Source organism: Haliotis asinina, chromosome 7 (assembly GCF_037392515.1).
Source record: "Haliotis asinina isolate JCU_RB_2024 chromosome 7, JCU_Hal_asi_v2, whole genome shotgun sequence".
In the NCBI taxonomy this organism is placed as follows: domain Eukaryota; kingdom Metazoa; phylum Mollusca; class Gastropoda; order Lepetellida; family Haliotidae; genus Haliotis; species Haliotis asinina.
In genome coordinates this window covers 37,216,281-37,240,126 of record NC_090286.1, presented here as the reverse complement: position 1 = coordinate 37,240,126, position 23,846 = coordinate 37,216,281, and the positions used below count along the sequence as shown (strand labels likewise).

The following is a 23,846-nucleotide window of genomic DNA, read 5'->3' as shown; positions in this document are numbered from 1 at the left end:
AAGTTGGTAGGTAACATGACAACAAACGGTAGGGGTTTACAACTTCTTAAATATTTACAATATTACATTTCTGGGCTACTTCTTGCCTCTTCACGACCAAGAAGGTAGGACAAGCAAAGAGAGTCGTTTTGGATGATGTCACATATCTTGATATGTATAGAAAAGTCTTTCTGGATAATGGTTGTCTAACAGCGTATTCCAGGATATCACAGAGTATTTCAGTCATCACAGAACTTTTGAGGGTCTCTTGGGATATCAGCAAGTGAACATCACTGCATTTTTCACTTTTTTCAGGATGTCATTGTGTCTATCACCGTCTTTCAGAACATGGATGATTGATGCAGAGTCATCTTGTTACCATATCATTATTTAATGATGTTCAGAATGTCTACACAGAATGCTAAATAGTGTTTTTAAATGAATACCGTGTATCGCAGCCCAAGTGGTAATAACAATCAGAAATAAACTCATGCAATGTATTAAACTTCATTTATTGTCTTAGAAGCATTCCCCCAAAATGAAAAAAAAAACATTTTCAGTATGTACAAATTACTGCTCACCTTTTTTTTCACACAAAAACCCTGACGAAAATCACCCTTTGATTATGGTTAGGGTGTGGTCAGATCATCACCATTTAGTAAACACTGAACCATATGGCATACAGAAATAACCTTATACATGACAAAATGCGTGCAGCTTTGATGACTCGAAAAAATATATCTTCTCAAAAAAATGTCATGTCCGTTGGTTGTTATAGCAACGAACAGAAGGGTGGACCTTCACCATAGTTAAGTTCTGAGACATAAAACACCCTTTGACACATATTAACAAACATTGAGCACACACAATTACATGCAGTATAGTATTATGCACAAGAATTTGCAACTACTATTAATGAAAAAAATATACAAACATTTTCCTAATTATCACAATACTTTGTTGTTCGTTGTCCATACAGTGCCATGTCAAAAGACTTGACACCAAGAAAACAACTGGCTAATATTTCACTGCTTAATCAGAAAAGCCAATTTTAACCAACAAGAGCTGTGGATTGGGATCTAAATACAAGACTTGACATAAGAGATGTTAACCTACTTGCACCAGGTTCAACCTAAGATAAAAACCTAGATGCACCAGCCAGATTCCATTTGCCATGTAACATGTTAAAACGCCAGCTGCTTCAGTGCACATAAACATATTTCTATGACGTAATATCCATGAATATCCACAGAGATACAGGTGATTCCTGTCTACAAGAGCTGTCATAAGCAAGTCCTGTCTATAAATAGCAATGTTTCGGCACCATAGCTCTTAAAATTTCAGAAGAAAAATGAGTTGACATATTCATACTATACTTATTATGTTAGATTTATTGCTGATTTATTTCTAAAAAATTACCCGTACCTTTTGCAAGTTGGGCTCATAATTAGGTTGTACTTTTGATACTGGGTTGCATCGGTGTAAGTAACAAAGCACTATATCGAGCCCTGTAATATCATAGACATCTTGTAGATGAGTTGTTCAGCCAAAACACTGGTTTGCTGAATCATGTGATATGTCTTCAACAAAGCAGCTTAACAATGAATGTTTAGAGAAGAAAATAATATCAAACGTTGGTCCCAAAATATGTGGGTAAAACATGGCTACCAGTGGACCCGTTCCACTAACTTGTTCTAGCGCTGAGTGAAACTCAATCTTTAACAATGGCTTGTGAGCACATAACATCTTTTGGGGGACAGGGAACTTAACATGAACATCCTCAGTATATTGTTTCATTTGCATTCTGCAAGTTATTTACATGAATATGTCATACAGTATTAACTACAAATTACTCACCATTACACTCACTATAGGTAAGATGTTAGTGATAAATATTAAGTTTAAATAAGTATTTAGCCTTATAGACTGACATAACTCATGTCTAACAGAGTGTGAGCTTATTGTCCCATTTGCATACCACTAGTATACTTGTTTTATCAAACGTAATAGAATTTGCTACGACGAGTTATCTCATAGCTACATCAGAGGTGTTTTCAAACAAGTTTTACATGTTGGCAAAATAGCCACAAGAAGCAATGTGTCCTGGTGGTAACATTACTAACAAAGGTTCTTCGCTGACGATAACAGGTGCAACCACTAGGAGACGTTGCCTCTTGTGGCTGTGCTGGCAATACATGAAAACTGTTTTAAAACACCTAAAATGTTCATATACTTGATAACACAAGTATACACATGCTAGGCAGTCAACGTGATAAAGAGATCAACCTAATATTGCAGGCCACATGTTTTCTCCACTGATACTGCTTTTTTTCGACAATTTCTGATGAAACAATACACTCTATAGTCCATATGAACGAGGTCTTGGAAACTTTATGCTTCCCCGTTGTTCGAATCCGAAAATGGAAATGAAATGTTTCTCCCGAATTTTTCCAAGTGATTGGGAAAGGCAGGGGCCATGGGCCATTTTGCACATTAGAAAGAAAAATGGCCCATTAAATTTAAAATGTGGAAGTTTACTATTGACACAAAATTCAGGAAATGGCTGATAATGCTGAAAATGGCCCATTGTCAAAGTTCTCGTTACCAATCCCTGTGTTCCATTCACTTGGTCTGTTCAGATCCCACCATTGTCCAGCTACTATATACAGGTGCAGGAACCTACTTCAATTTCCCCAACACCAACTCTTCTGGAACCACAAGGAGGAATTTTCAGCCCTCATATATACATGGCACAAGAACACTCAAGGTCGATACCAGTGACGTCAAATGATTCCATTGTCTGAAGGTTGGACCATGTTCACAACACTGTTCTTGTGTTCAAGCACAACAACTTCTTCCTCTTCATCCTTAGACTTAAGTGTGCTTGGGAGACAGGCAATGACAATGAAGACAATGGACATCAGGAGGATACCCAGCAATGGCGCAACATAATCCATGGAAAGGGCCTCACTTGACAAGGCAACTGAAGAAAACACTCATGGGATTAGTCCCAAGTAAACTGCTTGTTTTGAAAGGCAATTAAATGGAACAGGCTATCAGGCATGACATGACTGATTTCATGACAGTCTTAGGTAAACTTAGCCTCAGTACTTTTCGTTACATTTCACTTGATTTGTTCATAATATCAATCACTTGATTGCCTGGAACTGGACTTGATCACTAATAGGGTGCTTCTTCAGAGATGGAACAACCTAACATACATTCTGCTGCATACATTTACTATTTCTTACACATTAGTGTCCGTTCGGCCAACTGTTGTCCGTTTTCAAAAGGACAACTGCACATAGTAAGGGAGTGAGTCAGGCCATATGCCAGTTTCAGCAATATTTCAGCAATATCACGACAGCAGACACCAGATATGGGCTTCACACATTGTACCAATTTGGGGAACCAAACCCAGGTTTTCATACAACAAAAGATACTTTAACCACTAGGCTACCCTACTGCCCTGCAGATGATTAAATTATAGCAGAAAGTGACGACACCAAGATGTATTGAGGTGAAATGTCAGACAGACCTGCATTACTGCGGTTTACTGTAGCCAGCACAAAACACACCCAGGCCAGCATAACACCGATCGTTATCACCACCTTCCTTCGCTCAGACTGGTAGTTCACCACTTCTGGCAGACTGCTGCCCTTCTGGAATCAGAATTATTATGCACAGAAAAGCAAATATATCTTTCAAAAATAGGGGATACCATGTTGTGAGCATACCACAAGCCAATGCCAATGCAAATGAGAAAAAATAATATATAACCATACAGTTGACACATTTCCAAAGGAAAGAAATAAACTGTCACATATTCCCTTAACATAAGGTAAATAGCAATAACAACTTAAAACTTGAAGTTAATCTTGAAAAAACTTAAAAACTTGGACACCCCACAACCACTGTGCAAGCATTCAGACTGAATTATTCAGCACTGACACATTACTGAGAGATATATTTCCCCGAGTTGCACCACAACCATGTTAGTCATAATGAATGAGTAAATATGGTTTTATGCCATTTTAAACAGTATTCCAGCAGCGGACATGAGAAATGGACTTCACATATTGTGCCAATGTGGGGAACTGAACCCAAGCCATCTGCATGACAAGTGAATGCTTTAGCCACTAGGCTACCCCATTACCCCAGTTTGTCATAGGTGAGTTAAACTTTATTGTTGCGTCATCTATTTTTCTCTTCAGACTTGTCATTAAAGGCAACAACAAGATCAACTGATTTTTTGTCATCCACCTGAAGAAAAGGGCAAGAACTAGCCCTGAAACATCATAAGAAACAAATAAAGAAGCTGTTATTAGCGACATTTTTCTTGTATCACTACACAAACTTCCAAATACCTTTGAAGAATTGTAAACAGAAGCATACTTCGGAACCATGACAGTCTAGACAGTCTTATTTCATTTAAAATTGTGCAGATAAAGAGGCATCCACACAAACAAAACAAATGTTATAAGTAAAGGAGAAAACAAGTCTCCGAGGTTTAGGTAGCAAATGTAAACCTGCGGACGAGGGAAAATCTTAAGGCCCTTAGGATTTTCCTGACTCCAAGCATTTACATTTGCAACCAAAACCAAGGAGACATGTTCTTTATGACTTATAAGCCATCATGAATGATAAACACAAAGTGTATTTTTTCAATATGTGCAATATTTTGTGCACATATACTGAGCAGAACCACATAGATGGAACAGCCCACAAAAGGAACAAGTCTCCAAATTCCAATATGTTGACAGTCAACAAACACAAAAGCAGCACTGAACAGGAGCCAGCCACTCCCTCAGTGAAGGTCTCCACTTTTCAATTAAATAAAAAAGTTGTATTTACAATTGTTACTTACATTTACTGTCTAAGAATTTTACTACAGGTGCCATGGTTTTACCACGTACAAAGGTTTTACTAAACTGCTGTGAGGATAAAATTTCAACCCTTGGTAAGAGCTCCGGTAAAACCTACTGAGAGGTTATTACAAGAAATAAAGTAACATGAAAGCAACAGAAAAATCCACAGATAGATGTATAATGTGTGTGCATGTGTGGTTGATGATGTGTGGTATGAATACAAACATATGTGAATCACTTTCTACCTCGTCATTGTTCTGGACTTCAGTCATTGACTCAGGAAGCTGTGGTCCGCACCTGTCAACATAGGACAAACAGGGAAATAAAAAATACACATTAATAATATCATGTGAACAGATCTCAGAGGATGGTGCACATAATCCAGCTACTCACTGAAATATAATTGTTGCATACCAAACAACATTTAAAATGTTAAATATGCAAAAACTTTAATCATATTTATCAAATATATTTATAAAAATATCTTGCATCATGAAAACACATTGATTGCGATCAAGTTGTACTGTTAGTATAAGACTTTTGTGGTACTGTCAGTATATGAGGAGCATTTTTTCATGAAATGATGTCCAAAGTATTTATGCTGGGTTTGACTAGGTATGACATAAGACAGTACATACCTGCTTAGTAAACTTACTTAATGACAAACATTGTACTCAGGTGAGTAAAACCACTGAAATACCCATATATTTGAAAGCAGTGGGTAACGGAAAATGAAATACCCACTCAACATTCATAATACCCAGAACAAAAAATACAGTGGATACAGTATGAGCTAAATCTTATGTGGAGTTCTGGATCTATAAGATCTCATATAAAAAATAATAAAAATAACATCTTCAGAACAGATATGCACATATCCAAAACACCATACAAACAGATCAACATTATAATGTTTCATGCATGTGTACAAAATCAATAACATTTTATTGTTCAGTTCTACAAAAGAAAATATTGACTCCTAGTCTGTCGCACTGTCCCCACTGCCTTCTGCATTTCTAAAGTTCTAAACAAACCAAGTATAGATTTCCTCTGCTTCTGAATCAGGAATAGGTAAGAGTGGCCACACAAAAAAATGGCCACACAATGAAGTCAAAATGGTCACAACCAATTCAAGACAAATTGGCCATACCAAAAAGTCAAAATCATGAAATGGCCATAGAAAAAGTCAAAATAGTGATACATTACATTTTAAATATTAATGAGTATTGTTTTTGACGTGCTTTTTTAATTGATACTTTTAGAGTGTTACTTATTTAATATTCTTATCTTATGTTCAGTAGTATAGGGAATGGGGGTTCTGGACCACTTTCAAAAAAAGTCTCTACAACGCCTTATTTACTAACTAAGGCTTTGGTTGGGCCCTTAGCTCTTGCTACTATTACCCCTACTCTTAACGTGTGTTGGTAGGAGGTAACACTGTGCCGTACGGTACGATCAATAATTCTTCTCTTACAAACCCCCTACCCGGCCTATGTCACGTTTATATCGATGAAACAGTTTAACGTGAACTGCCTATGATCTCTTTGGTGTTCGTAATAAAGGCTTGCTGGGCTTTTTGTATCCCTTGTTCTATGTACTTTTTTTTCTCGTCTTCGCTGATAGCAGACTTACGAGACTTGGACCGAATATCTTGTTTCATTCCGTTATATTTTGTGAGTTCAGAGAGGATTGAACGAAACTCCTCTTCTGAGATCTTACTGTCAGAGAGTGCCGTGGAAATACGCTCACTCACTGTGTTGAGCTTTGCTTCGGCCAGAATCCTGATCTCGTCGTGTTTCAATACCTTACGATGAAGTCTGCGTGATACTAACTTAAGCGCCAACCCTAACACCCCTGCCACCCCAGCTGTTATTTCAATACCTAGCACTATAGGTGCAGCCACGATGGTAGCCAACAACCCAACACCTGCCGCCCCTAGTCCCATGCTGGTTGCCATAAGGGTAGTGTCAGCCCCGTCCACGATATTGAAAGCTCTATGGTACTTTTTACATAGTGCTTTCCGCGTGTCACGGTCTTGTTCTAGTTGGCGTTTCACATCACATAACTGCCTCAAGCGGAACCCATCTACGGTTTCCAGCTACTTCCTCTACGACTGGGTACAGACCCATCCTATAATATATATTATGAAAGATATTTTAATTGGGTTTCAATTAATAGTCTTTCAATGTATTTGAAGCTTACAAGGTGTAGATTATTATTCATGGTAATAGGTGAGAGGCTAATAGGATTTTTTGTTATAATAGAAACCCCACGGAGGCTTATTAAGTGGTTTATAGAACCCAGGGGGTCTATACCCGTGAGGGTTTTACGGGGGGGATTCCGTTGTATAACAATACGACAATATTTGCGTACGTGTTCGGTTTGCCAGCGTATTGTCAACCCGGGTAAAATTTGGTGTCCTCTTGAGGTGTTTACCTTGTCGTCTGAATACGCAAAGAAGACTTCTATGATGAGTGTGGAGGGGGAGAATATTCCATTAAAATACCAAGGGGGCCAAATACCATTGTGGACAAATGTTAATTTATTGTCTACTACTTCAGATATTAAATTATTTTTTGCGATATAAAAACCTGTATTGGCTGCTAATTTATTTATCTCCGGAATGAAATCCCCGACCCAGATACCGTTGTTCCTAATCTTAGAGATCCACGCATCTGCGTCCATTGTGATATAAGGTGAGGCGAGTGTTAAGTTGATCAGCCATTTGGGCTCTTTAAAATCTGATAACGACACCCGTCTGTACACGTTGTCTTTGAAGTGCAGGATATATAAGGTGTCTTCCTCACCAGGCTGATCGAATCCCTCCGTATCTCCTAGGTCGTTAAGCGTAGTGTTGGGACGATGACTGGTCATTGTTATACTATTACGATATAATTTCCAACTGGTTTTCTGATAATAGTTCAGGGGTGAACTTCATACCCATGAAGTGTATGTTGTCAGGCAGGAAGATATTGGTTAGTGATATCTTGTTTTCCACGATCACGTTGACCCCCTGCAGACTGGTGTTGGAGCCGACACCCACCCGCACGTAAACGTTGCAAACTTGATACTGGTGTCGTTTCCCCCACCCGAGTTTGATCCCCTTCACGATCTCGACATCATTCCCCGATGGTTCCCCTAGGTAGACTTTGATGATCAGTGTTGAGTTTGCCGGTAGACTCTCTAGTATACTGACCACGCCTTCGAATTCAGACACTAACTGCAATTTCACGTTTTGTATGGCCGGTTTACTCGATAGCATGTGGGCTGCCATAGTGTCGAGTGGGCTGACGACTACGCTACGTCTCTGAGTTGGGACGTAAGCCACGAGCAGGGTTCCATTGTTCACGACTTTGTTTAGGTGGTTGTCTTTGTTATCCGTGAACACGTAGGGGGAGCCGAGCCTAATATTGAGAAACCAGTCGTTATCGGGTAACAACACCCACTTGTCATCTTCGGTGAAGACGAGCATATATGGCTTGTTTCGGGCAACGGTAGTGCTCTCAACATCGTCTAAGTCGAACAGTTTACCCCCGAACGATGGGTATATTATCCAGTTATTACCGGTGTTGACAAGGGCGTACTTAGTGTTGACTGTTGCTCTTGTGGTATCTACTATATCACTTAGGGCTCCACCGGAGGTGACTTCAATGCGTTTGTAAATGTTGTTTTTCAGTTGAAAGGCGTACGATTTACCATCTACTCCGGGAGCGTCGAAACCGCGCGTGTCTCCGAGGTCGGAGATCCCGATATTGACGCATTTTTTCACTCCGGGCCCTTGTGCGCTGGTCATTTTACATGAAGCGTTAAGCTGAGGTATCCTATATTTACAGGATTATGATTTATATCTAACACCGATATTATCAGCTCAGGTATGTTGCCTGGATTAATCTCTTATACTGCCGTGGTGAAAACGACTCGGTTCTACCGTCGTTGTATTTCTCAGTTTTCACCGGCACTGCTCTCAGTATAGTGGAAGGGTGACCTCCTTGAATGTTGTACGTTGTGCTCACCTGACCGAGATGAATGTACAGCTCTCGGTACGGTACTAGATCGGGTAACTTCGTGCCTGTGACGGTTGTTGTTGGTTTTATTTCGTCAGGAGATATACCGAGTATCCTCGCTAATGGTCGGCCGAGCCTCAAGGGGTTTCTTAACACCACTGTACCGTTTGAGTCGTTCATCTTGAGTTCGGCTCCCAGGGATTTGAAGACCTCGTCGTTTAGAGAGCACACACTGTAGTAGCCGTCAGTTATCTGGCTGCGAGTTCCACTGACGAACAGCTTATTGTTGCTGGCGTTGATGTTAGTCCATTGCGGTAGGTAGGTGATATCGCAGAGTGCGACTTCGAGTTGGCCTGACGTGTTATCGATCGCGTGCGTCAGCTGAACGGCCTCACCGCTCGTTATTCCTGGAAGTGTTATGTACATATTATAATATATAAATTATATATTATAATATGGACTTAGCACACTTGAAAATCGTGGTGGTAGGTAGTACAGGGTTTAAAGCAACCTTTATTAATATCTTTGAAAACTATATCGTGACCGTTAATAACGCGCAGGCGGTGGTAAACTGGAATCAAAACCCAATGCAGTTTTGGCAGAACCAACTCAACTTTGCTGTGTGGTGTGAGACGACAGGGTCGGGTGTGACACTAGACTACGGTATAGACGAACTGAGTAAGGCAGTCATTTTGTTTCATATTTATTATCAAACGAGACGAATATTGAAGGAAATAAGTGCTCCTCTTCCCCAAGATAAAGCGTGGAGTATGACGAATAACCCCTATGATAAACGCGCTTATGAACGTGTTTGTGGGGAGTTTGAGATTCCAACGAATAAAGACTTTCGCCTTCCTGGTGTGAACCATGGTCTCGGTATAGTTTACGTGTACTTCTACAGGTCCGGAACATATATAGCCGGTTCTGCAGATGGTACATACAACCCAAACCGTCATACATTTACAGGTCCCACAACGAATGAAAAGATCCATGTCAGCTACATAAAGCAAACCAATCCTGATGCAGCCACAGCCTGGACTAAAATGATCTCAAAAACATCGAAAGAATTCACTCGTGCTGGTACAATACGCTTGAACGACTCGATTTGAACGTACGTGTGGGCGCTGTTGGGTGCGCAGTCGATGACGCGTTCCAACATCCTCAGTAAGGGAACTGCTTTCGACGCTCAGAAACAGTTCGTTGCCAACGTTGAGGATGCTATCAATTCTCCAGTTGATCTCCCGCGGGCCATCGACCGCTACCAAAACGTGTTAGAATACGCCAGATCGAAAGTCAATTACGTGTTCGGCGTGGGGCTGTACATGGCTCCGAGTGATATGCAACTGAGAGTAAAAAAAGTGGTGGGTTGTAACAACAAAATAGTCATAGCCACGGCGGATCAAAAGTTGGGTATCAACCCCGATATTAACACCCCCTATATCCCACACATCCCACCACGTGAAACGGGTATAGTGGCGCCGCACCCAGAGTCTAAAGTTCAACCAACACCACAGGAGGTGGCCCCTCATATTCAGGCCTCCAATCAGCAGCATATTGATAGTAAAACGGCCCTGGTGGTTGGTGGGGTAGCTTTGGGGCTTATTTGGTTAAAAATTTCTTAGCCGCTACGTACACCAGACCCGCCACGGCGACGATGGCTGCCCACAGGTTTTGACTGAGCCACGTGGCAGTTTTAGCCAGAGCGCCCAACAACCACGAGACGATGCTACCCAGGATGCCGGGAAGGGCTTCGGCGGCTTTACCAGCCAGTTTAGCTAGGCCTTCCCCGAGTTTTTTTATCCAGTCTTTAACACCACCGCCGGGGGGTGTGGGAGTTCCCCCCACAGTACCCCCTGTCAGTGACACCACCAGGGTTGATATGATGAAACCCAATGCAGTCAGAATGCTGGCGATGGTGATCCCTTGCTCCCGGAACAATATCCGAATCCTGTCTGCTAACGTAGCGTCTCGGTAGAGGACTTGATTGATGGTTTCCCGCACACGGTTGGTCTGGGATCGAAGCTTTTCTTTGTAGCCGGACGCCGTCTCCAATCAGACCTGCCTTTCCTCTTCCAAATTACGTATTCGTTCCTCGATGGTGGCTTTCATAGACTCGTCCTCAGTTTCACCGAGTTTGCCCTTTTCATAGTCGATGTGGCCGTCTATCTCACTCACTTTGGCCGTGCTTTTCCAGAGCTGACCACGAATGGTTTGCATCAACAGGTCCAACCCCCGCAGTTCCCGAAAGGTAAGTTCGAAACCCGGGAAGGGCTTGTTCTCGTAGTCGGCCAACACCTTTTTAATATCATAAGCTTGCAGATCTTGACGGACCTTCGGAGGAAGCTTAGGTCGCGCGCCACCGTAATCTATGAAACCTAGTTCATCGCGGATCAAGTCACTCCCATGTAGACTGCCCAGTGTTGATAAAGCAAGCGGTTCTCTCGTGCGTTTATTCACGAGATCGATCTCCGGGTGAGCCTTCAAACGCAGCGTGCCATTGCTATCGAGGGTAAACCTGGAATAGTCCCTTCCCAACGGCTTGAGTTTGGATTTATTTTCAACTGCGTTGTAATAATCGTCGACGGCGCCCTCCATGAGTGCGTCACCTGAGAATGAGGTCTCCTGCTCGGCCCCTGTATCATCCATAGTATCATCCCACATCTCCATCATAGGTATGTCTTCAGCCATTATTTAGTATTAAAAATATATTTCATTTATATATAACAATGTACAGCAGAAAATTAGATCCTTTCAGAAGATTGAGAGAGCCATTAGGAGCCAGAGCCGTGCGCCAGTCGGTGACCATCACCAACAATCCCAGCAAGATAGACCAGAATCAAACTCTGCTGGTTAGATTTCCAAACCTTGGTGAGAATGACCTCATTGTACCAGGCACTGTTCGACTGGCGTTCAATATCACGTTGACCTCCGACAACGACAAACGCGAGCTAGTGCGGAACGTGGGTCGAGCTATCATCAAGAAAACGACCGTCAAGATCAGCGGTAACGAGGTGCTGAGCATCGACGACAGCGACGTGTTTCACTGCTACGGGGATCTCTGGAAAAGCGAGGGAGAACGAGTCAATGATGTGTACAAGGGTATCAGCAAATCAACCCGGTCGCGCATAGGGTATGCCTTCACGCCAGACCAGCTAGACAAGCTATCGGACGGTGAAAAGGCCATCGCTCGAGCATACGGGAATCGATTCTGCGTGCCGCTCGACTTGGAGTTGCTCACGGGACACGCGCCGTTTTACCAGGCCGCGCTGGGTGATAGGCTCGAATACGAGCTCACGTTTAACGACTATAGCAAAGTAGTGCGTACGCCGAACGGTGATGAGGCCAGTTATGCCATAGACAACATCTCTCTGGAGTTCGACATGGTCACTAGCCCGGAGCTGGCCAGGCAGGTTCGAAGCCAGTACTCTGGGAAGATGGCTATCCTGTACGATCACGTACTGAGGCATAGATCAGTCGTGCGAGATAAGAGCGACACTGTGTGGAATATCAACCTGAACGTGCCGGCGCGATCGATGAAAGGTATCCTGGTCGTCCCCGTGGAGGATTACGAGCCATTCCGGAGGGACAGCGAGAAGTTTTTCAACCCCGAGATTGAAAAGGTGGAAGTGACCATCGAGGTCGTGCCCAACCAGCTGTTCAGTCATGGTATGAGACCACACCAGCAGTGGGATGAGATAAAAAAGCTACCAGTGGGGGATTACATAACAAAGGACCTGGACCTCGGCTCCGTGCAGATCGGTGAATACCTGACCACCAAGTACGCCCTACGCTCGCTGAAACTAAACACGCTAAGCTCGTGCTCAAGACCGACCAACCAGTAGCATATAGGGTGTGCTAAAGCTAAGCAAAGCTAAGCAAAGCTAAGCTAAAGCTAAGCAAATGCTAAGTATAGCTATGATATTTGAAGTGTTTGTCGTGTGCAACTTAACCTTCATTTCTCTGTGTTTTGTCTGCATCGGGTATTATATAGTTAAAACTAAATCTTACTTGTTATATTATAAGATGGAGTGTGAGGAATTGCTCGAACAATTGTCTGGGGATGATGATAAGCGAGAGAAACTGGTGGCGTTGGCTGTTGGCGGCAAAGCCAAACATTACTTTGGAGACTACACTCCGGATAAAATTCACAAAATGTCAGCCGAAGAAATCGATAAGCTGTACGCTAGATACGAGTCCCGGCTCGGAGCAGAAATGACAAAGACAATAGGATCGGCTATGACCCAGATATACACCGGTATTGTGTCATACTTCCTTCCCATTCCACCAGAGCGCCGACTTTACCTGTGGGAGGACCTCGAGAAAGACCCTTTTATCGAACACGCCGTGAGCTCTATCAGATGCGAGCTGTACCACAAATATGGTATGTTGCTGGCTCCAGTGACGGCGGCGATTATCACGGCAAAGCATTGTCAATTTGAGAGAAAAAATAATAATAATAGTATAGATGGATGCTGCACAGGAACCAGTGGGGGAACCCCCCACAGTGACCCCTTCACAGGAGACCAGGGAACCAGTGGGGGTACACCCCACAGTGGGGGAAGTGACCCCAACAGTAACCAGGCAGAAGAATCCTAAGAGAGTAGCTGCCGGTAAAAAACGGTGGTGTAACCAACATAAAATTATCAACCCCCGACTGTTGTTGGCTGTAGGTGCTGCCGTGGTTATAACATGGTTATACGTGGGGGTACCCTCCCACAGTGAGCCCCCCAACAGTGAGGTGGTAACCCCCACTGTCGACCCGCATATCATGTTATAATTTAAATATTTTTATATCATATACATAATGTCTGAGGGGAAAACGTTCGTCAACGACGCATACCACGCCACAGTGGTCGCCAGTCTAGCCGTAGGGTACGCTCGGTTGACTAAAATGGTGCTTAAACAACCAACTATCAAGCTAGATTTCAACCTGCAGGATATGGGTATGCTCATAATGAACCTTGGTATGGCGATGGCTACAAAAGACATCCTAGTAAAACAAGGGATAATACCTGAAAATATAATGAAATAAATATAGGATGGCCACGATAGCTATGATGGTCGGTGGGGCGTTAGTGAATGCCCTGGCATTTTCTGGGAGTAATTTCCTCTTCTCGAAACTACGAGATGACCACGCGGCTGAAATACAGGAAGAAAGGAAGCGGCACGATCTCACTACTGAGAAATTACAAAAGGCACAGGCCGAGTACGCTAAAAAACGCCTCCAGAGGATCGATTTTATTAACGAACAACTCCAGCGTGAAAACCATGCCGTTCAAACATTCAACGATGTCGATGAAGCAATGAAAGAATACTACCTACTAACTGGTAAACGATTGGAACCGCTCAATAAACCCACACTCGCTCAGTACTACACACCATCCAAGGGACAAATGAATCGTGAACTGGGCTTCATAGTGTTGGGTATAGCAGCTACTGCGTTGGTTGCGAAGCAATTAAATTAAATACCTATATAAGTAAACATGAGACCCGCTCCATACCGATGTGAATACATACTTATGGGGAAGACCGAGGCCTGTGGTAGGAAATGCAGGACTAGGTTCTGTTGTTTCCATATGGGAAGTCCTAACTACACGTGTTCTGTGTGTGGTATCGGGGTTAAAGGGCACTACTGTCTATGTAAAGCTCACGGAGCGAACGTAGTCAGACATCAACTCATCTACGAGAATAAAAAGGGCTACATAAAAGAACGTAGGCGACTGCTCAAGATAGACTCCAATTAGACATTGGTTATGTTAGGTGTAAACACTATGACTACTGTACGCGAGCTTAAGCGGGTCGCAAAACAGAGAGGTGTGATCGGGTATTCTCGAATGCGGAAGTCAGCATTGTTGAGATTACTAGGTTTAGAAGCCCCTACGGTAAAACAATTAAAAGCTCAAGCAAAACAGCTTGGATACACGGGTTATTCAAAACTGGGGAGAGCCGGGTTAGTCGAATTGTTATCACATACCCCCGTAGCACGTCCCACTGTAAAACAACTGAAAGCCGAGGCACACAATTTGGGTTTAGGCGGGTATTCCCGTATGAGGAAACCACAACTTTTAGAATTATTACGACAGAATAGAGCTATTGACCTACAGTTCGTGCGCACTGAGCGCGCTGTAGGCAACTATTTGAGAGGTTGGCACATGCACGTTGATAGAAACATAGACATTACAGATATCAAGCCTCTGATAGCTGATAAGGTCAACCAGGAACTAAATAACCTAGGAAGTATTAAGTTTCAGATCACAGTGAAAATGTCGCTCGATAAGCAGGTTGGGGACCTCACTGAGTATGTTCAGCCTTACTTCCGAGGTAAACAAGAGGTCGTCACACATACAGAGACCATTGACACATCAATCGATACCAGTTTTCAGCAGATACGAGAATACCTAGAACGCTACACACACTTGGGGTCCGGGTGGGCTGTAGATAAAATCGATAATGTCTATCTAGACATAGCTAACTACGTGCCGTTCAGAGGCGGGTCATACCTAGCCTTGCCTCCCTACTATAGGAACAAACATGCCATAGTAAACGTTAAGAATAGAGGAAACGATTGCCTGAGGTTAGCTATCAGGTCAGCCTTATTTCCAGCTGACACTCATTCAGATAGGCTTTCTAGCTATCCCCAAGACGATGGGCTCAACTGGGATGGTATAGATGAACCCACCCCCATATCCCAGATCACTAAAGTAGAAAAACAGAATAATCTGGCTATAAATATCTTTGGCCACGAAGGTAACACAACAATAGTACACAGGGTCGGCGGGGTGAAGGATCGCCAAGTTATCAATATATTCATGATCCAGCGAGGTGACAAGTATCACTACACATGGATAAAACACTTTAGCAGGCTGTTGTATGACCAATCGGCACACAGAGAAAAGACCCACTTCTGTGAACGATGCCTACATGGCTTCACACGAGCTGATTTATTAGAATCCCACCGGGAGGATTGTCAAGGTGTGGGGCAGACGGCCATACGAGTCGACATGCCTAAGGAAGGTGATAATATCCTAAAATTCGGTAACCACAAGAACCAAATGTCTGTGCCTTATATCATATACGCCGACTTCGAAGCCTTGGTTTCCCCCACACAAGAGCATAAAGCCTGTGGGTTTGGATACATTGTCGTCCGTTGTGACGGGGAAACGAAAGCTCCGGTAGTGTATAGGGGCCCTGACGCGGCTGAAAGGTTTCTAAAGTGTTTGCAGGAGGAAGAAAAAATTATTAGGAATGCATTGTATAGAATCGCTCCCATGCGTATGACCCGAGTCGACAGGCTAGCTCACGCTAGTAGCACTAACTGTCACGTGTGTGACTCACCACTTAACGGTGATTCGGTGAGAGATCACTGCCACATAACTGGTAAGTATAGAGGCGCCGCTCACAGCGCGTGCAACCTCAAGCTTAAAATCAACCCTAAGACAATAAACATCCCCGTTGTCTTTCACAACTTGAGAGGGTACGACTCACACTTGATCATGCAGGCCATCGCGAAAATCGATGGTAATATAACGTGCATCCCCAACAACATGGAGAGATACATCTCCTTCAGCTTAAAAGGACTTAGGTTCATTGACTCGTTTCAGTTCCTCCTGTCGTCACTCGACAGTCTGGTCAAGGCCAACAATACCTTCCCTATCACCGATCGATACACAGACGCCGAGACTAGACCCCTGCTTATGAGGAAGGGTGTGTACCCCTATGAGTACATGGATAGTTGGGTCAAGTTCACCGAGACCAGACTACCCCCTATTGACTGCTTTTATAGCAAGCTGAATGAGGCGTCCGTCTCACGAGATGATTACTCGCACGCGACTAACGTATGGAATAAACTGGGTTGTAAGAACCTGGGTGATTATCACGACCTGTACTTGAGGACAGATGTACTGCTGTTAGCCGACGTGTTTCAGACGTTTAGGCGGACGTGTTTCAAGCAGTATAAACTCGACCCCGCATGGTATTACACCAGCCCAGGTCTGTCGTGGGACGCCTTGCTTAAAAAGACCGGAGTTAATTTGGAATTGCTCACAGATTACGACATGCACCTATTCATTGAGAAAGGCTTGCGAGGTGGGATTTCCATGGCATCCAAACGATACGCGAAAGCAAATAATCAATACGTGAAAGGTTACGATCCTAACAAGCCAACCAATCACATTCTCTACCTCGACGCAAACAACCTGTACGGCTGGGCCATGAGCCAGTATCTACCTACAGGGGGATTCGAATGGGTACCCCACGTTGATGTTATGGGGGTTGCACCAGATTCGAACAAAGGGTATATCCTCGAGGTTGACTTAGAGTATACCAAGGAATTACACACATCACACAACAGCTACCCCCTGGCCCCCGAACGTATGAGGGTTAACCCAGACTGGATGTCTGAGTACCAACATAACTTGTTAGGTGGGCGTGTGACAGACGTTGAAAAACTCGTGCCTAACTTAATGAATAAGACCAAGTACATCGTTCACTATCGCAACCTACAGCTGTACCTGTCGTTGGGTATGAGGCTGACCAAAATACACAGGGTGCTCATGTTCGACCAGAGCCCATGGATGGAGCCCTACATCAGAATGAACACAGACCTACGAAAAAAAGCCACCAGTGATTTTGAGAAAAATCTCTACAAGCTCATGAACAACTCGGTGTTTGGTAAGACTATGGAGAACCTGAGGAAACGCGTGACCGTGAAGCTGGTTCGGTCGAGTGAGGAAGACAAGCTCAGGAGATTGATAGTCAGTCCAATATTCAACCGTAGTAAGATATTCACAGACAACCTGGTTGCCCTACACATGAAGAAAAGCCACATAAAATTCAACCGGCCTGTTTACGTGGGGATGAGCATCCTCGATTTATCCAAACACTTGATGTACGACTTTTACTACAACGAGCTCAAGAAACAGTACGGCGACAGGTGTGAAGTGCTGTACACTGACACGGACTCCCTGCTGTTAGAAATTCGAACCGAGGACATGTACGAGGACATGAAAAAACACCTCAATTTATACGACACCAGCGACTACACTAAGACCCATACCATACACAGTACGGTAAATAAAAAGGTCCTAGGTAAGATGAAGGACGAGTGTGCTGGCACGCCCATAGCCGAGTACATAGGTTTGAGACCTAAGATGTACTCCATACTGAAAGCCGACAATAGTGAGATCCGGAAGGCTAAGGGGGTTAAGAAGTATGTGGTGAAACAACACATCAAACACGCCAGATTCAAGGAAGCCCTGTTCAAGACCCGTACCTTTAGGCATAAAATGAACACACTTAGAAGTGATGGACATAAGATATACGGACTGACTATAAACAAGACGTCCCTGTCGCCTATGGACACGAAACGTTGGATAGCTATTGATGGGATAAACACATACGCGTATGGACATGAAAAAATTTGAGGCTATTTACTACAGCCCGCGTGGGTACTGGAAAGGAGCTAGCGCAGTAGATAAGCTAGCTAAAATAGCGCGAGTACTCCCGGAGGAAGCCAAAGCGTGGCTTGAAAAACAAGCCCTGTGGCAGATCTATTTGCCGGCACCACGCTACGTGCCTAGAAGGAGGTTCGGTATTAACATACCTAATAGCGTTCACCAGGCAGACCTACTGTTCCTACCCCACGACAAGAGGTACAAGTATGCCTTAACCGTAGTGGACGTAGCCAGTCGTTACAAGGAAGTCGAACCCTTGACCATGAAAGATTCGGCCCAGGTAGCCAGAGGATTCGAACGCATATACAAACGCAGCCCGCTGACGTGGCCAACAGAGCTGCAAGTTGACCCCGGACGGGAGTTCATGGGTGCCGTGTCACAACTGCTAGCCAAACACGATACAAAGGTCAAGCGTGGCACGGCCAGAGCCCATCGCAGCCAAGCCATAGTTGAGAGATTCAATAGGACTTTGGCTGAGCGCTTGTTCGGCCATCAGTATGCTAGGGAGATGGCCACCCCTGGAAAACGATCGACTGAATGGGTCACGAGGTTACCCAAGGTGGTGTCGGCAATCAACCATGAAGTCACCCGTCTCACCGGTAAGAAACCGGCAGACGCTATCAAACTAAAATCAATAGTTGCAGAGTCGGCCGCTCCATTGCGTGGGAAGGAGAAACAGATACCAGATAGGGCCCTAGTGAGGTATCTATACCAGCCGGGGGAACACGAGGGTGATAGCCGTAAGCGGGCCACCGATCCTATATGGTCAGTCAAAACTTACAACATAGATAAAGTGGATATGAAAGCCGACGAACCTAACTTATACTACTTGAGGGATGGGCCGGGTAGGGGGTTTGTAAGAGAAGAATTATTGATCGTACCGTACGGCACAGTGTTACCTCCTACCAACACACTGTAGTAGGGGTAATAGTAGCAAGAGCTAAGGGCCCAACCAAAGCCTTAGTTAGTAAATAAGGCGTTGTAGAGACTTTTTTTGAAAGTGGTCCAGAACCCCCATTCCCTATACTACTTGTTCTACAATTAATCATTAGTCAACTGACACCCAACTATCAATGGTGAAGGGAGCATCGCTGGATTCCCTTTGAATCTTATATTTGCCTCTGATTGGATGATTTTCCAAAGTGTTGTTTACCTTTAAATTTATATCAACCGATCAATAGTACCAGGGATACTCTACAACAGGGATAGGTCACTCTCTTGCTTTCTTTACCACTTGTACTAATTAACGTGTGCCTCGTCATGCTCCAACGCACACAGTGACTTGGCTCGTTCCTAGCATAACTTCAGTTGCGTTTAACAGAACTTCAGCCAGTTTATTGTATCAGTCGGAATTTTACAATAAATGAATGAATCAGAGTAAGAATTAAGAGCAAGAATCACATGAATGAAAGAAATAAAGAAAAAGAATAAAGAAAGAAGTACATATGTTACTGAATGAAAGAATAAATGATACACCACGGCCTTACCTCAAAAAACATGTTAAAAACGCAAAAGTGTCGTGAGAACATGTGATAACATCGGCTGTCCTTTTAAAAAAATCTATTTTGAGACATTTTTGTTTACACTAATAATTAATTCAGATATCTTATTGCATGTGGGGAATGGAATGGACATTAACAAAATGTTAACTGACACAGTCACACTGCCCTCAAAAACGAAGCATAAAACTGTCACAAAGCGTTCTAAAACACCTTTTCAGTTTTGTCAGATAATAAGATCAACAAGAAAGAAAGAAGTTATGGAACCATAAACCCCAAGCATCAATGGCAAATCAGATCAGATCGGCAATATGTCATATTTTTCACACACCTCAAATACACCCCAACATTTGTTTTAGATTATGAAACTGTCACTATTACTTGCCAACACATTTCACCTGATAGTATATTCCCCTCATAAGAATTAAAGGTGTATGTGAACGATGTTTTTGAAGTAATAACTAGGAATACTCAAACAACGCCATATAGCATTTTAATGGCGGATCAGAACAGATCAGGAATGTGTCATATTTTTCACACCTCAAATACACCCTAACATGCTTTCTTAGATTATGAAGCTATCACTATTACTTGCAAACACATTTCACCTGATAATATATTCCCCTCATATGAATTATAGGTGTATGTGAAAGATGTCTTTGAAGAAATAACTAGAAACACTCAAACAATGGCGTGTACCATTTCAATGGCAGATCAGAACAGATCGGCGAAATGTCATATTTTTCACACACCTCAATTACACCCTAACAATTTTTTAAGTCATAAAACAGTCACTAATACTTGCAAATGCCTTTCAACTCTCCTTTTAAAAATTAAACGAATGTGTGAAAGAAGTTTTTATCGTCACAATTTAGTCTATCTTCGTGGTGAATCGAGAATAGAAGCCAGAGCGCTATAACATACCGAAATGAAACTTTACTACAAATCTACTGTCCTAATACAGATACTAATTCCAATTATTTGACTTAAACTGAAGTGACAAAATAGTTAACGTATCTTGTACATGTAGGATTTCAGTTGTTACAACACTCAGTGAACTTAATCAGTTGTTGAAAATAAACTGGGCTCAATCTTAAAATACTACTCTGCCACCATATTGGCTACACTGGTTACGTATCCCTAGACACACGTTCAATGGCTTTTTGAGGAGTTCCTTCTCCCCCTCTATATAGGCTCCCTGATAATACAAAATGTAGTATACTGGCTAGCGACCAGTTATCGCCATTTCTAAGCGGTTTTTAACGATTTGCTCCATTATTTCTTCACACAATGAAATAAAATTTATCTTGATGATAGATCAGCTATTCACCGATGTTTGCTGCTTGTTTACTGTTGTCGATTGTGTTTCTCCAAAACGCGGCAAACAGGAAGTGCGGTAGTGTAGATTGTGCTTTCCCTGCAACTAACAAGACCAATTATCGCCATTTCTGAAGTTTCTATGTTATTCCCCTACCTTGACATAAACTTGGTAATAAAACTACTGTGTTTCAAACCTTGACATATTGAAGAAATTTCATAATTGGAATTTGTTTTAAAAAAAAAAAGTTTAAAAGAACAAAACTCACTTTCAATGTGAATGTTGACAGATGCTGATATAAGCTGATCGGACTGTGGAGATGTCACCGCGGGGTTGAAGTTACCAAACTTGTAATGTTTGTTTTCTCGGGGGAATACGTAAAGATAAAGGTGAAAATTTACAGTTATAATTTGTCAGTATAGTCTGCATGGTATCTGTCCATAAAATAGAGATTGAAATTCGGGTCAATTCAAAATTAAGTGATTGGCATTATGTGTAGGTTCAGACACATTAAAATCTGCACTTTTTGTGGACTGAATTGTCAAGTCGGAGATTATAGATTCACAACACAGCCAGGATGATTTTCATTCAATTCTCATCATTTATGAAATTTCATGTCAACACACTAATGGTCACGTGACAGCCCCTTGATGTGTTTGGGTCTCGTCTTCTGAGGGATTCATACTTGTAACATCTACAACGTAAAATACTCAAAGTATTTTAAACTCTTATAACCTATCGTTTTTTGGATGTGTCAGTACGTGGAATACTACGGAAGTACAAGTAAAGCTGTCTGCGCAACCACTACAGCCAGCTGTTGGCGATAATTGGTACGCGGCGATAACTGGTCACTATCCAGTACAGTCTTACAGAACTGATGTTTAAAGGTAGCTAAAAATATATAACATCAGTAACAGATTAACATGACATATTAGCAAGGTACGTGTTGTAATGCACAAAGCCCTTTTATACTGTGCTCTGAAGCCATTGCTGACAATATTTACAAGAATTTGTGGACGGATCACATGATATAATGTACAGTGCAGACCTACACTTATGTTATTCCTAGTTCAGCTAGCTGAACTGTTGTTCCATGTTAACCTGCCACGTCAGACAAGTTCATCCACATACGTGAGCACAATATATGTTGCTGACCTTATTTCATTTTATCAAATAGTTACTACGCAAGAAAGGACGACAGTGAGGTCAAAATGTGGATCACAATACGGTTAACAGATCTGATACATGTATCGATACATTTGGAATCTGGCACCATTTGCTGTTACAGCTACCTCAGCTTCCGGGATTACGTCTGGTTGCTGTATAGTTTTCAACACTTTACATAGCCTACCTGATATTAAATATTTGGCGACCTGGCGTTTCGTCACACCCAAACTCACCTGTGCGGACTGTCACACATGCAGAAAAAATCAGTCTTCCGTGCACACAAACTTAACCATAACACTGTCCGCCATCTTGTGAGTAGATAGAGTTATCTCCCTTTATATACGTAGCCTAAACTTCAATATGATTTAACGTTCTTAAAACTGCAGACTTGTAGTAGCGTTTGTTTGCATCAAAGGTCAATATCAGAAAAGTGCGTCGACATGGCAATACCACAAATAAATAATAATAATTTTGCTACTGAGTACTGCCTCTTGAATGCTTCAGGAAAGTTCGTACATACTGCAGTCGATGGTTCTACGAAGGTTGCACAAAACCGCTCCCTTAGAAATGAGATATAACCTTTTGTTTGGGATTTATTTAGTTATTGCAGACAGCTGCCAATACAAATATTTTTATCATCCAAAACTGTATTCTACAGCAGATATCGCTTGTGTGAGATCAGACAGTATCACCTAGGAGATACCGTTTGGACAGTAGATTTTGCACAATGTCCTGACAATGCTATGACGTCATGAACTTGATGACATCACAATGCTATGACATCGCTGCACTTCAAATCCAATGGCACTGCCAGATATAATTCCTACAGTCTGTTTTTTGCTTGACCTGTTATATGCATCACGAATGTACGCAATATTTTTATACAGTTTAGACAAGTTAGTAATGAACTGAGTAAAATATCAATCTATATTAAACTTCTATATGAAACTGTTAGTTGACATAATTGTTATCAGTAGACGCCAGGGTGAAATTCTATATGTCACCCAAAAATCATTCTTTACACGTTTTCAATGAAAAATGTACATCTCCGATCGCAGTACTTCCATTAGATTTTGCAGTACAGCGATGTCGTATCATTGTGATGTCATCAACTCCATACGACGTCATAGCATTGTGCAAAATCTACTGTCCAAACGATTTCTCCTAGGAGATATCGTCTGATCTCACACAAGCGATATAACACAGTTTTGGATGATAAATAGAGGATACTAAACGACCTTCCGTGTAATACCATTTTTATTAAACGAATTAATGATGTGGTATCAAACGAGCGAAAGCGAGTTTGATACTAAATCTTTAACGAGTTTAATGAAAATGGTATTTCACGGAAGCGAGTTTAGTATTCTGTTTATTACTCGCCAACATAAATTGACAGAAACTGCGGCGAAATTGCCTACCGTGTGAGCTCCCAGCAAGGTCTAGTAAAATCGCGACATCAACATTTGCATTGTGACGTCACAACTTTGAACCATTTTGACGTCATACATCAAGCTGTATTACACTAGTGTAATACTGAAGTGAAAATATTACACTGCAGT

General features: G+C 42.4%; 1 protein-coding gene across 2 annotated transcripts; it reads right to left on the bottom strand.

The window, feature by feature from the left end:
- Positions 1-474: 474 nt before the first annotated feature.
- Positions 475-22,624, bottom strand: LOC137291410 (uncharacterized). Of its 2 annotated transcripts, none has more exons than XM_067822744.1 (4): positions 22,521-22,624; positions 5,093-5,144; positions 3,518-3,641; positions 475-2,962 (listed from the first exon to the last, which is right to left on the bottom strand). In XM_067822744.1, exons 1-4 carry the CDS (start codon positions 22,538-22,540, stop codon positions 2,763-2,765), a joined length of 396 nt encoding a protein of 131 aa, XP_067678845.1. In that variant the 5' UTR covers positions 22,541-22,624; the 3' UTR covers positions 475-2,762. The 2 variants fall into 2 exon arrangements, with proteins under 2 accessions (XP_067678845.1, XP_067678846.1); XM_067822745.1 differs by having other exon boundaries at positions 3,518-3,638; positions 22,521-22,601.
- Positions 22,625-23,846: the final 1,222 nt, after the last annotated feature.

Bases quoted from the DNA above. Each gene is read 5' to 3' on its own strand.
- LOC137291410 (XM_067822744.1), bottom strand. From the start codon at position 22,540: ATGTGTGACAGTCCGCACAG. The intron at 3,642-5,092 runs GTAGAAAGTGAT...TTCTGATTCCAG, and splicing joins AAGTCCAGAACAATGACGAG to AAGGGCAGCAGTCTGCCAGA. The intron at 2,963-3,517 runs GTCTGTCTGACA...TGTTTTCTTCAG, and splicing joins AGTAAACCGCAGTAATGCAG to TTGCCTTGTCAAGTGAGGCC.